Source organism: Salmo salar, chromosome 11 (genome assembly GCF_965601325.2).
Source record: "Salmo salar chromosome 11, fSalSal1, whole genome shotgun sequence".
Taxonomy (NCBI): Eukaryota; Metazoa; Chordata; class Actinopteri; order Salmoniformes; family Salmonidae; genus Salmo; species Salmo salar.
The window spans coordinates 31,446,212-31,464,238 of NC_138301.1; the positions used below are offsets into that span (position 1 = coordinate 31,446,212).

Below are 18,027 nucleotides of genomic sequence, written 5' to 3' on the forward strand. Positions count from 1 at the left end.
GCGACTAAAATGTCCACGACACAATGGCATTGATGTCTCAAGTTTTGAGGGAGCGCGCAATTGAACTGCTGACTGCAGGAATGTTAATTTCTCTAACATAAGCCACCAATGTAATTTTAGAGAATTTGGTAGTACGTCCAACCGGACTCACAACCGCAGATCATGTGTAAACAAGCCAGCCCAGGACCTCCACCTACGGGATCATCTTAGACCAGCCACCCGGACAGCTGATAAACTGGATTTGCACAACTGAAGAATTTCTGCATAAACTGTCTCAGTGAAACTCATCTGCGTGCTCGTCGTCCTCACCAGGGTCTTGACCTGACTGCAGTTCGGTGTCATAACCAACTTTAGTGGGCAAATGCTCACCATCGATGGCCACTGGCACGCTGGAGAAGTGTGCTCTTCACAGATGAATCCCGGTTTCAACTGTACCGGTCAGATGGTATGTGGTATGCTGATGTCAATGTTGTGAACAGAGTGTCCCATGGGTGACAGTGGGGTTATGGTATGGGCATAAGCTACAGACAACGAACACCATTGCATTTTATTGATGGCAATTTCAATGCACAGAGACACCGTGATGAGATCCTGAGGCTCATTGTCATGCCATTCATCCGCCCCATTATCTCATGTTTCAGCATGATAATGCATGGACCCATGTCACAAGGATCTGTACACAATTCCTGGAAGCTGAAAATGTCACAGTTCTGGATGACATATCTATATTCCCAGTCATGGGAAATACATAGATTAAGGCCTAATCTATTTAAATTTACTTGTTTGCTTATATGAACTGTAACTCAGTAAAATCTTAGAAATTGTTCCATGTTGCATTTATATTTTTGTTCAGTATAGAAAGAGAAAAACACAAAGACAAAGTTTGACATTTGTATTTTTATTGATACACTACTGTAAGAGCCTAAATGCAAGGTATTCCCTTTGAATAAATTCAAAAAGCACTGCAGTCTTAAATTACAAAATGGTTTTAAAATACAAAATGTACATGAAATGACAATACAAGGTTCCTGTAAACATCAGCTAAAACCTGTATTTCCCTTTTCTTTTACAAAACATATATTTATAGATATATGTACCCAACCATTAGGAATGACATCCATTTCAAAGTATCAAAAATAGAGTTCTAATGTCAGTCTGTGTTGCTTTTTACCAGTATGTAAAATGGGAACATATTGTTCGATCTTTGGTTTTACAGAAGTGGATGGCAGAGAGCGAACGATTACTGAATTTAATGCTGCTAGTTTCTGGACTCATGTGCCTCATTCACACTATGTGGCCAAACTGCGCCAAGCCGAGCTGTACTGGGCTGCCCTGTTTACGCATCTACATAGTGCTGGAACTGTGCTGGAAAGGACCATGTGAAAATGAAACATCCAAGCCAGCACAGTACGGTTCTGATCAGCTCTATACTGTGAATTAGGTACCAGTCTCACAAGCAGCACCAGAGCCAGCCCTTCCTCTTGTAACTAACGTCCTGCTGTCCAAAATGTATATTCTCAAGTAAATTATTAACTCAGAAGAGCATACAGACAACAAACCAGTAATTCATATTCAACACATGAGTTAAGGCCTTCCTATAGTTTAAATAAACAAATAGTGACATTCTCTCCTCACTGTTTGAAAAGGTTTTACACATAAAACAAAAGCCACGAGAGATTATTACAAACAAACCAGTTATTTTGTACTTGATGCCAAATATCACGTTGTCATGATGCTTTCGTCATGGTTTGCATAGTAGCCTAATGCATCTGTGTGCTTGTATTGTACAGAACTGAAATTCATTATTAAAAAAACACTTCTCTACAGTTTATTGGGTACAAACGCACACATCCACACACACTTAATATAATCTACTAAGACGCTTGCACTGTGTCCTTTACAAGGCAGATTCACTGACTGGCCCTCTGGTATGCAGGACTAATAAGTATTGTGCTGATACTCTAGAAGGCTGCGTTTATACAGGCAGCCCAATTCTGATATTTGTTCCACTAATTGGTTCTTTGACCAATCACAGAACTTTTTCAGAGCTGATCTGATTAGTGAGAAAAAGATCAGAATTGGACTACCTGTGTAAACAGAGCCTTGCAGTAACAGAACCAAGCATCTCTGCTGCATCTAAAACTATAGGCATCAAGGTTCTTTTTTAAATGTTTTTTTAAATGTTTTTTTAAAGGCATCAGGCAGGTTTTTTGTGTATAGCAGAATTATTTTCTATTTCTGATTGGACTTGGACATAATTGACAGTTGTCATTAGCAACATCCCCTCAGAGAAAAAAATATACATGCAAGAATATACATATATCATTGTCCAATCACAGAGAACATGTTAAGGCAATAGGAGTTGTTCCTACCCAGACCAATCAACATGTTATATTACAGCATGACTACGTAATGTATGGCATACATACATACATCTATCCAGCATTCAGAATCACATTCTGTAAACATCCTTATGATGATGTTGGACTGGAATATGTTGTTTTTTAACACTCAACTTTGTCATTTTCTTTGGACTTTTTGTTGTTGTAATTCTCAGGCATACTGAAAATCTTTTTATTATTGCTATCAATATTCCATACATTCGCAGTCTGTATGTCTCCCCAAGGAGGAAGATTGACAAATACATATTTTTGTTAAGTTACCATCCTGAAGACAAAATTATCATTTGTCGTGATTGTCATGATGTGCAACACACAGGGGGCGTGTAAGAACCAACAACATACAAAAATGGAAGTCGTTTTTTAAAACTAACTTAACCTTGTTCGTCAGGGGTGGTGGAGGGGGGGGCTATACATAAATACAGTATATATAAAGGACTAAATATAAAATACTTTTATCAACAGTTTAAATCTGCAGTTTTCAATGTGTTATATTATTTCCAATAGTATTTGGATTGAAGCTGCTTTACCCTCAGAAGGTATGGTTACAAAGTGGAAGGCACACAAGAGTCTCTGGGCCCAGTTTTTCAAAAGTTATCCGATTGGATTTCTGCAATCGGATAAAATTACATGTTAGAATTGGGTTTTTCAAAAGAAAACAAAATTATTCTGATCCTCCAGATTTGGTAATCCAATCTGACCATTCAATCAGGATTAAATGTAGTTTTTGTGGATTTAGAAAGGTGTCATATAGTTACCTTTATTCATGTAGTTCACTCATCTGTTTCCCTATGACAGTGTAGTAGTACCATAACCTGTCCACTAGATGAAAAGGTGTAGGCCTGTTGAAAGCACTGACAATCTGGATTCTGTGATCTTCATGTTGTGGATCAGAATGATCCTATCAGATTATTTTCTGAAAAACTGGCCCCAAAACAGCCAGATCAATCTGATCCTGGATTGCAAAAAAGGATTACAGAATCCAGATCATTCCTATCCAGATTAAAAGTTTTGAAAAACTGGGCCCAGGGCATCAAGACAGTTAGTGTGCATCCACAATTACACCCGATTCCCTGTATCGTGCACTACTTTTGACCAGTGTGCTGGCCAAAAGTAGTGCACTATACAGGGAATAGGGTGCCATTTCAGACGCACTTCAGTTATTGCATGACAGAGCTCAGAGGAACACAGGTCCGTCTTGCTCTGTGGATAATTCAAACGCCACCTTTAATTAAACTCCAACGAGTCTACTTACAGTTACAAATATATATATTTACTTGTCTTAATGGGCTACCTCGGTCTGGAGAAAACCAGTGTTCATCTATCCATCGCACAAAACATTATATTCATCGAAAGTCAAGCGTCTCCATAGCACAAACTCATAAATCCATCTAATTTCTATAAAAATCAAAGTCATACTCTGCATGAAGAGTCAGCTGTGCAAACAAACAACAAAAGCGTTTACCATCCTATCATTCAAAGCTGCTATTTAACAATGTTTATAAGGCATTTGTTCAACCTGAAGAGAGAGGGGGTTTGGGGAGTCAGGAGGAGAGGGTAGTAATAATATACAGACACAGTGGCTTCAGAAAGTATTCATACCCTTTGACTTATTCCACCTTTTGTTGAGTTACAGCCAGAATAAAACATTTATAAAAATAAATAAAAATCTCAACCATCTACACACAATAACCCATAATGACAGTAAAAACATGTTTTTATAAATGTTTGCTAATTTATTGAAAATGAAATACAGAAATCTCATTTACATAAGTATTCACACCCCTGAGTCAATACTTTGTAGAAGCACCTTAAGCAGTGATTACAGCTGTGAGTCTTTCTGGGTAAGTCTCTAAGAGTTTTCCACACCTGGATTGTGCAACATTTGCCCATTAACCTTTTCTACATTCTTCAAGCTCTGTCAAATTGGTTGTTGATCATTGCTAGACAACCATTTTCAGGTCTTGCCATAGATTTTCAAGCAGATTTAAGTCAAAACTGTAATTTGGCCACTCAGGAACATCCACTGTCTTCTTGGTAAGCAACTTCAGTGTAGATTTGGCCTTGTGTTTTAAGTTATTGTCCTGCTGAAAAGTGAATTCACCTCCCAGTGTCTGGTGGAAAGCAGAATGAACCAGATTTCCCTCTAGAATTTGGCCTGTGCTCCATTCTGCTTATTTTTTTATCCTAAAAAAATCCCCAGTCCTTATCAATGACAAGCATACACATAACATGATGCAGCCATCACTATGCTTGAAAATATGGAGAGTGGTACTCAGTAATTTGTTGTATTGGATTTGCCCCAAACATAACGCTTTGTATTCAGAACAAAAAGTGAATTGCTTTGCCAATTTTTTTTTGTAGTATTACTTTAGTGCCTTGTTGCAAACAGGATGCATGTCTTGGAATATTTGTATTCTGTACAGGCTTCCTTCTTTTCACTCTGTCAATTAGGTTAATATTGTGGAATAACTACAATGTTGTTTCTCCTATCACAGCCATTAAACTCTGTAACTGTTTTAAAGTCACCATTGGCCTCATGGTGAAATCCCTAAGCCGTTTCCTTCGTCTCTGGCAACTGAGTTAGGAAGGATGCCTGTATCTTTGTAGTGATTGGGTGTATTGATAGACCATCTAAAGTATAATTAATAACTTCTCCATGCTCAAAGGGATATGCTCAATGTCTGCTTTTCTTTTAGGGATGGGTGCCCTTCTTTGCAAGGCATTGGAAAAACTCCCTGGTCTTTGTGGTTGAATCCATGCAACTTATGTGACTTGTTAAGTTCATTTTTACTCCTGAACTTATTTAGGCTTGTCATAACAAAGGGGTTGAATACTTATTCACTCAAGACATTTCAGCTTTTATTTTTTTAATGAATTTATAAACAATTCTGAAAACATAAGTCCACTTTGACATTATCGGGTATTGCGTGTAGGCCAGCGACAAAAACGTCTACATTTAATATATTTGAAATTCAGGCTGTACCACAACAAAATGTGGAAAAAGTCAAGGGGTGTGAATACTTTCTGAAGGCACTATATCTACATGGCTGTAAGGTCACTAGAAGTGTGGAATGTTGCATATTACAGATCCCAGTCCAGCACCAGAGAAGAAGAGAAGGGGCTCCCAGGCACCCAGAGACAAAGAAGGACTAGGGTGATGGGGGGGTGTCGCAGTGAGGCTGCAGTAATATCTCTACACTCCCAGGGGGTGCTGTTGTGACATCACTCAACCAACTGGGGTGTTTGTACCATCGAGGTCTATGCTGGTGAGAAAATCATGAGTACAGTATTCAACCCTTCTTTATTCCTACTGAGGGATCCTATTTTTCCTCACTGAGCACTACACTGTTAGGGGCAACATTGTGACTTCAGAGGGTATATTACATACTCCAACCAGACACCCTGAGCAGAGAGTTTTGCTGCATAGAATCCGTTTAGGAGGTGATCACTCTCTAAACCAGTGATCACCTCTGGGGATCTGAGCCCAGGCCTGAGATCTAATGCTAAAAATGAACCCGAAGTCAATTGAACAGAGAACATGTTCCTCGTCTTTCTGCCACTGACCCCAATAATCCTACAGTTTGTCACCACCCTGCGGTGTTCTCCTGTTTATAATCTGATGTATACATGTGTAGGTGGGTGAATCTGAGCTCTTTTGCTGTCATGTGGGTATATGAAAAGTTTGTTCATGTGTGTCTGGAGGGTCTTTTTGTGGACTGGTAGGTCCATGAAGTGTAAAGGGGAATCTCATCCCAGTCTGTCCTGCCTAGAGGCAGGTAAAGTCCTGTGGTGGAGGTGGTGGTGTTGGGGCTGGTGAGAACACTGCTATGCCCAGCTGGGTGTGTGGAGGCCTGGCCAAGGACAGTGCTACGACTGGGCACCGCCACCAGGGGACTGGGACATGTCTCTGCCGATGATCTCATTCACTGGAAACACAAAGAGAGAGAAGGATACAGGTTCACTACAGCTGAACAACACAGTCCAGAGGGTTTATTATTATAGGCTACTAAACCTTAGCAAGGCTTTCTTTAACTTCAATTGACCCAAAGTTTTTGAGGACACATTGATTGTCATATATTAGATAGGATAAAGTAATCCTTCTAACCCCCCCCCCTCCCCTTAAAAAATGTAGAAGCACTATTGTAAAGTGGTTGTTCCACTGGATATCATAAGGTGAATGCACCAATTTGTAAGTCGCTCTGGATAAGAGCGTCTGCTAAATGACTTAAATGTAAATATATTATCAAGAAATCAAATCTAAATTGTGTTCCTGAATGCATTCGGACTGTGAGAAAAAACAAATGTTTACCAGCAGAGGGCGATGTTGCCCAGCTCACTTACTGACTTCTCTGAACACAGAAAAGTTCAGCTTCAGCATATCACAGTGGAGAGACAGAGGGAAAAACTCAATCATACATACACTGACAAGACCCAGAGGTTCAACTCACAGCTTTGGAATGACAAAACCACCGTCAACAACCAGAAAGCGAGGGGAAACTATTCCATTCACTGCCGTGTGTCATTACCGTCAAATTTGACCTTTGACAGCGTCCAAGATATTTAGTCTTTACCACCACAACATGTCGACTCCTATAAATATAATCCTCCATTTATTGAATGGCCTAGCGAGTACCAGCTCTCTATTGCGTTTCTTCATTTCTTCCACCTCTTAATGGAGCTTGAGTACATTTCCTCTGGCCTATTATTGTGGGTTTGCGAGCGTAGTAAATGGGCCTGTATAAAACTAATCCATTGTTACAACACGTTGTCGACCCCAGAGAGGCACTCAAGCACAGTGCTGTAGGTAATTACTCCGCCAGGCAGAGCTAGCTAGGCCTGATATTAAATAAATACGTTATTTTCTCTCTCGCTCTCTGGCGGTGGGGCATGTTGGAGATGCCTCCAACAGAGACCTGATTGTTACAGTGGTGCCAAAGCTGTTTTCAGCTCACACCGGGCCCAGCGTGGCTCAGCGGGAGGACCAGCGGGGAGCCTGTAAAAACCACAGCCGTAAAGTAAATCAACTTCTAACCCCCATATCACGCTAAACTGAAGCTGCATCTGGTTTACTACAGTACCTGTGGAACGAAAAGGAGGGTGAGAAAGAGAGAGGGAGAAAGAGAAGAAATAGAAGAGAGGGAGAGGAGAGAGAAAAGAGAGAAAGAGGAGAGAAATAGAAGAGAGAGAAATAGAGAGTGAAAGGAGAGGATATGTAGCCTGGTTTGGTATTTATGGAAAAAGTGAAGATATTTTCCACACAGCAGCGATTGGTAGCTTTGCATTCGTGTAGCAGTGGCGGCATTCATACACCGTTAATTTCCTGATGTGGCACATATGTGTCAAAAGTCATGGCAGGTCAGAGAGACAGAGGGCAAAGAGAGGAGAGGGTTTGACTATCTGGTTTAGAGCGAGGAGATGGTGAGTGAGTCCTCTGAGCTCTGACAGTTTGACACACATTAAGACAGATCGACACGCAGGTATTCAGGCAGACCTGTCCATACACCACAGTAACAGTACCAGCCCTGCTGCTTGGGGATTCCTCTTCTCTTACCTACAACTGGCCACTTGTTGTGCAACTGTCTGTTGTGAAATCATACATTTTATGGCCCACCGTGTCTGATGGACAAGTCAGCATCTGCTTTATATGGGTCATATTATATATGGGTGTTTATATATGTGGCATATTATTGGTAGATGGAGTGAGAGGAAAATTAACAGTCAAATCATGTATAGATTCAATTCAGAGTATTATCGAGACATTAGGGAGTCCGTTCAAATGAATTCATCCTGCTCATCTTAAGATCTTCCCTTTATATTTCTTAACCACATTTTGCTGTGTATGGGGTTAAATAATAAATGTATTCATTAACACAAATCAAGAATGATACTTTTTCATAAATTTAATTAAAAGCCTTGATATTCTGTATTCCAGTTGTTACCCCCATCCCTAAGAATCATCAGCTATAGATCAACTGTTACCCCCATCCCTAAGAATCATCAGCTATAGATCAACTGTTACCCCCATCCCTAAGAATCATCAGCTATATATCAACTGTTACCCCCATCCCTAAGAATCATCAGCTATAGATCAACTGTTACCCCCATCCCTAAGAATCATCAGCTATATATCAACTGTTACCCCCATCCCTAAGAATCATCAGCTATATATCAACTGTTACCCCCATCCCTAAGAATCATCAGCTATATATCAACTGTTACCCCCATCCCTAAGAATCATCAGCTATATATCAACTGTTACCCCCATCCCTAAGAATCATCAGCTATAGATCAACTGTTACCCCCATCCCTAAGAATCATCAGCTATAGATCAACTGTTACCCCCATCCCTAAGAATCATCAGCTATAGATCAACTGTTACCCCCATCCCTAAGAATCATCAGCTATAGATCAACTGTTACCCCCATCCCTAAGAATCATCAGCTATAGATCAACTGTTACCCCCATCCCTAAGAATCATCAGCTATATATCAACTGTTACCCCCATCCCTAAGAATCATCAGCTATATATCAACTGTTACCCCCATCCCTAAGAATCATCAGCTATATATCAACTGTTACCCCCATCCCTAAGGATCATCAGCTATATATCAACTGTTACCCCCATCCCTAAGAATCATCAGCTATATATATCAACTGTTACCCCCATCCCTAAGAATCATCAGCTATATATCAACTGTTACCCCCATCCCTAAGAATCATCAGCTATAGATCAACTGTTACCCCCATCCCTAAGAATCATCAGCTATAGATCAACTGTTACCCCCATCCCTAAGAATCATCAGCTATAGATCAACTGTTACCCCCATCCCTAAGAATCATCAGCTATAGATCAACTGTTACCCCCATCCCTAAGAATCATCAGCTATAGATCAACTGTTACCCCCATCCCTAAGAATCATCAGCTATATATCAACTGTTACCCCCATCCCTAAGAATCAGCTATAAATCAACTGTTACCCCCATCCCTAAGAATCATCAGCTATATATCAACTGTTACCCCCCATCCCTAAGAATCATCAGCTATATATCAACTGTTACCCCCATCCCTAAGAATCATCAGCTATAGATCAACTGTTACCCCCATCCCTAAGAATCATCAGCTACAGTGGGGCAAAAAAGTATTTAGTCAGCCACCAATTGTGCAAGTTCTCCCACTTAAAAAGATGAGAGAGGCCTGTAATTTTCATCATAGGTACACGTCAACTATGACAGACAAAATGAGAAAAAAAATCCAGAAAATCACATTGTAGGATTTTTTATGAATTTATTTGCAAATTATGGTGGAAAATAAGTATTTGGTCACCTACAAACAAGCAAGATTTCTGGCTCTCACAGACCTGTAACTTCTTCTTTAAGAGGCTCATCTGTCCTCCACTCGTTACCTGTATTAATGGCACCTGTTTGAACTTGTTATCAGTATAAAAGACACTGTCCACAACCTCAAACAGTCACACTCCAAACTCCACTATGGCCAAGACCAAAGAGCTGTCAAAGGACACCAGAAACAAAATTGTAGACCTGCACCAGGCTGGGAAGACTGAATCTGCAATAGGTAAGCAGCTTGGTTTGAAGAAATCAACTGTGGGAGCAATTATTAGGAAATGGAAGACATACAAGACCACTGATAATCTCCCTCGATCTGGGGCTCCACGCAAGATCTCACCCCGTGGGGTCAAAATGATCACAAGAACGGTGAGCAAAAATCCCAGAAGCACACGGGGGGACCTAGTGAATGACCTGCAGAGAGCTGGGACCAAAGTAACAAAGCCTACCATCAGTAACACACTACGCCGCCAGGGACTCAAATCCTGCAGTGCCAGACGTGTCCCCCTGCTTAAGCCAGTACATGTCCAGGCCTGTCTGAAGTTTGCTAGAGAGCATTTGGATGATCCAGAAGAGGATTGGGAGAATGTCATATGGTCAGATGAAACCAAAATAGAACTTTTTGGTAAAAACTCAACTCGTCGTGTTTGGAGGACAAAGAATGATGAGTTGCATCCAAAGAACACCATACCTACTGTGAAGCACGGGGGTGGAAACATCATGCATTGGGGCTGTTTTTCTGCAAAGGGACCAGGACGACTGATCCGTGTAAAGGAAAGAATGAATGGGGGCATGTATCATGAGATTTTGAGTGAAAACCTCCTTCCATCAGCAAGGGCATTGAAGATGAAACGTGGCTGGGTCTTTCAGCATGACAATTATCCCAAACACACCGCCCGGGCAACGAAGGAGTGGCTTCGTGAAGGAGCATTTCAAGGTCCTGGAGTGGCCTAGCCAGTCTCCAGATCTCAACCCCATAGAAAATCTTTGGAGGGAGTTGAAAGTCCGTGTTGCCCAGCGACAGCCCCAAAACATCACTGCTCTAGAGGAGATCTGCATGGAGGAATGGGCCAAAATACCAGCAACAGTGTGTGAAAACCTTGTGAAGACTTACAGAAAACATTTGACCTGTGTCATTGCCAACAAAGGGTATATAACAAAGTATTGAGATAAACTTTTGTTATTGACCAAATACTTATTTTCCACCATAATTTGCAAATAAATTCATTAAAAATCCTACAATGTGATTTTCTGGATTTTTTTTCTCATTTTGTCTGTCATAGTTGAAGTGTACCTATGATGAAAATTACAGGCCTCTCTCATCTTTTTAAGTGGGAGAACTTGCACAATTGGTGGCTGACTAAATACTTTTTTGCCCCACTGTATATATCTGAATACAATTACAACGTCTCAAAGTCATTGTACTCCTGTAAAACTGGTACATTCTCAAAAATCCCCCAAAATAAATTTGTCTCAGAAAAAGTAATACAACTATTTCAAACATAATTTTACAGTATTGACAATGAATACTGTAGCTTCAACTGTACTTGTTAGTTGACTACCATTAAAAAAACAGTGAAAACCTATTGGTGGTTCCATGATAGAAATAGAGGTGTTTATTTGTGTTTGTTTGTGTGATCTGTGTGCTGCTACTACTGCTGATGTGACAGAGAGAGGGGCAGGCCTTTGTGCCTGGCTGGCTAGCCACTGTCTCTATCCTGTTGGCGTGGGCGGATGGTTCTTCCTCTCCCATCACACACGGTTATCTATCTTCACACATAGACTGTATTTCTCGGTTTACTGCAACAGACAGCTTTACATAAAACATCAGTCTACAACAATGTATCCACGTTCTAAACACAGCACACCAGCTGAAATGTTCAACTAAAAATGACCCATTATTGTATGTGTTTAATGTAAGTCTCAAGCACAATGTCTATCTGCAGTTGTGTGTCTGTTTAGAAAACTTTCCACAGAACACACATCACACACAAAACGATGCAAACTAACATACGGGCATTAGATATCCGATTAATCGACTACTGGTAAGGTTTCAAAATGGCCTCTAACAAGACTGACAGTTAGATAAAATATGATCAACTAGGCCTATAATCTGATGTAGATATGGGAAAAATCTGTAAAATTGTGCTTGACTTCGGTAGTTTCATACCTGAACCAATGTCTCAGATTGACTTGTTTTTATGTGATGATTTAGCCCAGCTTACTACTACAGAGAACCCTGGGTCTCTTTAACCCTCTGGAAGGGAGATCCTCTTTATATGACTAGGAGGGGGGGGGGGGGGTCCCTATTAAGCCAGAGAACTGCTCCTCATACAGTGAACTGTCATTTTGCTTCTAAGGCATACCTCTCTGGTCCTAGGGCTAGTCCACTTTACTGAATGTGTGACTAAACCAGCCCATGAACATGACTTCCCTCCTCATCAGACCGGTGTCACCTCTCAGACAGTACTCTAGTGGGAAACGAACCCTTCAATCACTGTGACTTAGGCTAATTCGGGTCAAAGACAGAGAGTCCCTCCTCGATCAAAGTCCATCAGTGTACTGATTGGTGGTAAAACAAGGTTTTCAGTGTGTGTCATGTCATTATCTCAAAGGGGAAACTCACATTAATCACTTTACCTAACCCAGTCATAGGGGAGAAACAGACTGCCCTTAGTAAATCTACATAGTGTGTCCTTTCTGACCCCAATTATTTTTCTTTGCTTTTCTTTGTTTCGAATCACACAGTGATCTTTAATGTCATGTCTAGATGTATACATTTCATGTCTAAAAGGGATCTGTTCAAATAATCTCTGAAATGAGAAACAGAAGTGAAACAGTCAAACAGATGTGGATTTTCTATGATAAACAAGTCATCAGTTAGGATGGAAAACAGCTAATCACCCTGGTTCCCCTCTGACAGATTGAAAAAACGTTCCCTGACAGACCAACACTGAAGTGTGAAGTAGAAAAGGGCATGCAGGGCACTCCAACAGAGAACCAGCTTAAGAAAATAACAAGAAGACTGAGTGATTGTTCTCTCCACTCTACCAAATGAAGAAAACATGTTACAATGGATAACATTTGTGCAAGGCACGGGCCAGGCAAGCCAAGATTCAGTTGGTCAAAAGGAAGACTTGCAATGACATGCACACATCTTCAGAGAGCCTCAGGTAGAAGAGAAAACATAAGACGTTCAAGTCAAATGGATAAGTCCACTTAATGATCATATTTCATTGGAAATATATGGTCAGTTTCAGTAACAGAAACTAGACGACTAAAAACGTTCCAGGGTTGCTAGGCTAACATCGCTGAGTCAATCTGTTATCTCTTTTTTGCCTGTTTAACTGTAGCTCTGTAGTCTGTTACTCTAGTCTGACACGCTGCCAGAGAGACAGATCACAGTAACAGTAGAGCTCCAGTGAGAACACTATAGCCTCATTAGAACTGCTGCAGTTTTAACAAAGTCACTCATCTCTGTGAATCATCTGTGGATTTCACATTGTAAGTGATTCACAAGACACATGTCTTTTGATCCGGCCCCTATAATGTCTGCTCACAGGAAGCCATCAGATGACCACAAGAGTGAGTTACAAGGTGGAAGCCAACAGGATTGGAGCCAGAATGGCCGTCCTAAAATGTTGGAATGGAAGCCAATAGGATCCGGAATGGCCAACCAGAAGATTCATCTAAACTTCTACCACAATAGACCATCCCCTTAGGATGTGCAGTAGGGATCAGATAATGACACATTCTATGTCTGCTGCATTTCACAGTGACTAAACACCTAATGGCACCTAATGGCATTTTAAGAGATCGGACCGGAGGCTAGTTTAGTGAGTTAGAAGAATTCCTGTATCCACATAACTAGAATGGAGGATAACTGCAGTAAGCTGACTGCCATGTGGAGATGTGTTATGGTGTGTGTGTGTGTGTGTGTGTGTGTGTGGAGGGGCAATGCACATCACTTTACTATTTACTAGAGCAGGGCAGAGTGACTCAACAGTTCTCTGAGACACTTGACAGATACACTCCCCTTACAGCAGCTGTCACACAAAGCACACTACAGTGTTTAATAGGGATATCAACTAGAACAGTGGCTCTCTGTTAGGAAACACAAATCAACAATGACATCTACAATAGACAAGCTAACCGATAACACAACCCACGAGCTGGTACATGAGACCATTAGCATACAAACAGGACAATATTATATTCAAAACATTGATATGGGACTCTGTAAACACTAATAAAAGGATTTTCTTTCTGTTTTCCTGGCTGAAGGTCAATGTTAAGTTCCAACATTACCAAGGATCTCCGGCCTGCCCGGACACTCTGTCTGCACACAGAGAGAGAGACAGAAAGGCACACTGGCAGGACCTGAACCCCAGAATCCAGCACCCGGTGCTGGTGCTACACTGCCAATACCTCTGCCTTCATTACATTCCTAAGTCTTTAATTGTATGGAAAGATGACAAACAAAGTCGGTTCCCACTTTTTCCAGGGCCGGCGGTATGCGTTTGTGATTGTGTTTAACTCGCTGAGTTTGGTTAGGTCCAGGCCTGATGCATTTTCCTACCGCTGTTGTTTTTTCCTCACATGAATAGAGAGTTGTGCTATTTATCTGCCATGCTCGGTTAGAAGTTATAATCAGCCACTGGCTGGGCTGGGACTTGGACCAAGCCACAAAGCCACCAAACCACAGAGCACCAGAGGAGAGTTTCCACTGTAGGGGACAACTCAGAACTCTGGAGACTGAGGCCTGCTTGACCCAAACTGACCAGCAGCATGGTGCCAGGGTTCTGTGACTTCCGTCTAGTGGTAGTGCAACCTGTAGACTAGAGGTTGGATCCCTGGGTCTGTAGTAGTAGAGATGGACAGGGCCTACCTCATGGAGGGGATTGGAGTCTGGTGAAAGCTATGTTTCAGGAGCCTTAGTAACAGACCCAGATTAGCCCATGTTTTAAATGTAGACGTGTGTGTGTTTATGTCTGTGTGTTGTTGGCTATGCTATGTCAACAGGGACTGTGCACATGCTCTGTAAGCGGCATTGCTCGTGTATTTGTATATAGAGTTGTGCCTGAGAAAACTGCCTAAAGTATGTGATTAACTACTGTGTGCACAGTGTTTACAATGTGTGGCGCCATACTCATAGTACTGACGTGAATATGGCTGCTTCTGGTGGGTGCATTTACTGTGTGTACTATATGCCTGTGTCTCTCTCTGTGTGTGTGTGTGTGTGTGTGTGTGTGTGTGTGTGTGTGTGTGTGTGTACACTATGACAGCGCTAGAAATAAGTGTGTGTGCCTGCTCTATGTCGTTGTCTCTCACAAGAAGAGCGGGAGCAGCAGGCCCGGCCTATTATTAACCCAGAATGCCGTGCTCACGGCGAGAGGCAGCTGTGGCCCGAGCAGGAGAGCAAACAAAAGATGTAGGCACGCCGTGTCACACACACAGCCTCCGCTAACCCCCGCCTGCACTGTGTATGTGTGTGTTGTCTGTGCAAACACAGGGCCAGCTGATTAATTAGATAAACACACGGGTCGGCACCACAAGTGGTTCAGTCTGTCACCATGACGGCCGTAATCACCCTCACAGGAGGGTTCACTCACATTCACACAAGAGAGGAAGGGGGAGAGCAAGGTTGCACACACCTAAAGCACGCCATACACACTACTGTACAATTACTGTCCCTGTTAACAGTGCACTCACATTAACACTGTTCAGGAAGATTGGAAATATATTGACACTAAATATGGACACTAAACCAAATATAGACTACTGTACCTACCAATAAAGAAGCAGAGGTCCTGTACACAGCAGTTTCCTTTCATCTGCTAGCTCTAGCAGAAGAACTGCCTCCTCCTGCCCCTTACTGATAAATACATACTCTTTGTTATAAACCTGTTTATTGGAGATGAGAATTCGCATAGGAGGAGTATGAGAAGTGGGGATGCATTTTTGGGTGCATACTGCCAGTTGGGATCCTCAACTCGTCTGTCCATCTGTCAGTAAGTCTCTGCCACTCCTGACCCCCCCACACCCACAGTAGACCTACTGCACACACACACACACCCTACTACATGGCCCCTGCGCTGGCGTACGTCACCAGTCACCAAGGCCATCTGTTAGCTCACCACAGCAGTTTTACACTGTGACGTGGTGGTACACACACACAGACTTGTGCTGACATGAGTCTATGCAGGCAATACTACAGTGATACTCAGGGGCGCAACTTTGGTTTTAGAAGTGGGGGGAACCAATATATATATATATATATATATATATATATATATATATATATATATATATATATATATATATATATATATATATATATATATTTTTTTTTTTTTTTTTTAAATAGTAGGATAAACACTCCAAAACAGCCTACCCGACCGCTCGGAGGCATCCGCATGATCCTAAAGCACACAGTTGTCTCGTTTTGAATCACATTCCAATGATAAAACTGGGGGGGGGGGACAAGTGAAAGTTGCACCCCTGGTGATACTACTGTATACTGAAATCCTACCAGGGAATGACTATCATATCAAAATGTACATATCAGCACTGACTGACATGTAACTAACTGACCCTGCTCTTAGTTAGACTACTAGAACTCAGACAGATAGACAGACATACAGACATTAACAGAAAGACACACAGATAGTCTAGTAGACCAGAGTTCAATCACTTTCAAAGACATTTAGATGTAAGTATTTAGGTATTTTTTTATTTGAAAAGAAAAGTAGATGAATATTGGAATGTATTTAGAAATACACTTGGAAACTATTTGAAAACACTCAAATACACTAACTTATTTTAATATAGTATTTGAAATAAGTATTTGAAAATACGGTCAGACTTTATTTGGATAGTCCGGATTTTCGCTCTGTAGATGCTCTACAGATAGTTTGTTGATCGTATGACCATCTGTTGATAAACAACTGCTTGCTAAGGTTACGGTTAGGTTAAGAATAAGGTTAGGGTAAGGGTTAAGTTTAGGGTTAAAGTCAGAGCTAGGGTTAGTAGATAGTTAGTTGAAATGTTACTGATAGTCTTTAGAGCATCTACATATGGACTATCCAAATAAAGTGTTACCGAAAATACTTTCAAATACTTCCAATAGAAGTACCGTAAATTCCGGACTATAAGCCGCAACTTTTTTCCCACGCTTTGAACATCGCGGCTTAATCAATGACGCGGCTAATATATGGATTTTTCCCGCTTTCAAATTGTTTTTTTCCCAAAAAAAACACATTCTGTGACGTGCTCAATTTTTTGGCGGCATGAAGCTTTCATTATACCAATGAAATTGCCGAACAGGTTAAGGTCAAACAACTTTTTTGTTTACTGTTTAGATTAAATCGAGCGCTCTCAAACTTCCCATCATTCTGATTACGGTAGTCATTTTGTCACCCTCATCATGGCAAAGACACGGAGAAATGCATATGATGCAGCTTTCAAGTTGAAGGCGATTGATCTGGCTGTTGGAAAAGGAAATAGAGCTGCTGCACGGGAGCTTGGTCTTAATGAGTCGATGATAAGACGTTGGAAACAGCAGCGTGAGGAATTGACTCAGTGCAAAAAGACAACTAAAGCTTACTGCAAATGTTTTATTTTTTTGTTACAAGCCGTGTTTCGTTAAAGCCTATTTATTTTTGTTACAAGCCGTGTTTCGTTAAAGCCTATTTATTTTTGTTACAAGCCGTGTTTCGTTAAAGCCTGTGTAAAGTTCATTTGTTTCAATGTACCGGTAGGCACCTGCGGCTTATAGACATGTGCGGCTTATTTATGTTAAAAAAATAATAATAAAAAAATATATATTAATTCAGTGGGTGCGGCTTATATTCAGGTGCGATTATTACGGTAGTTAATTCGGGCCACATAATTTGAAATTAGTCAAATACACACAAAAAAAGTATTTAAATAACAAATACTTAAAAACACATGAACCCTGGTCTGCTCTGTGGTATATTCCATGTGCTGCTCTGACGTCCTAAAAACTCAGTCGTTTCATTGCTGCACTGCTCAGTCATTCACTGCTTCATTACGTCCTACAGAGCCAGTGTGTGTGCGTGTGTGTTTTGTGTGTGTGTTTGTTTGTGTGTCCTACAGAGCCTGCATGGCACAGAAGCTATTTCTAGGCCTCGCTCAGACAGGGATTTACTAAACCAGACAACAACTTTTCTCACACTTTTCTTCTTGGAATGTACAGGTAACTGCCAAAATAAAGGAAACACTTGAGTAAATGAGGGATTCAAAGCATATTGAAAGCAGA

General features: G+C 41.1%; 1 protein-coding gene across 3 annotated transcripts in view; it reads right to left on the minus strand.

Annotated features, from left to right (window-relative positions):
- Positions 1–882: 882 nt before the first annotated feature.
- LOC106562446 (nuclear factor of activated T-cells, cytoplasmic 3) overlaps positions 883–18,027 on the minus strand; it is a 90,158-nt gene continuing 73,013 nt past the window's right edge. For all 3 annotated transcript variants that reach the window (XM_045689318.2, XM_045689317.2, XM_045689319.2), the window contains exon 10: positions 883–6,328. In XM_045689318.2, coding sequence (XP_045545274.1) covers positions 6,270–6,328 — 59 coding nt within the window. In that variant the 3' untranslated portion in view covers positions 883–6,269. The remainder of the gene's footprint in view (positions 6,329–18,027) is intronic.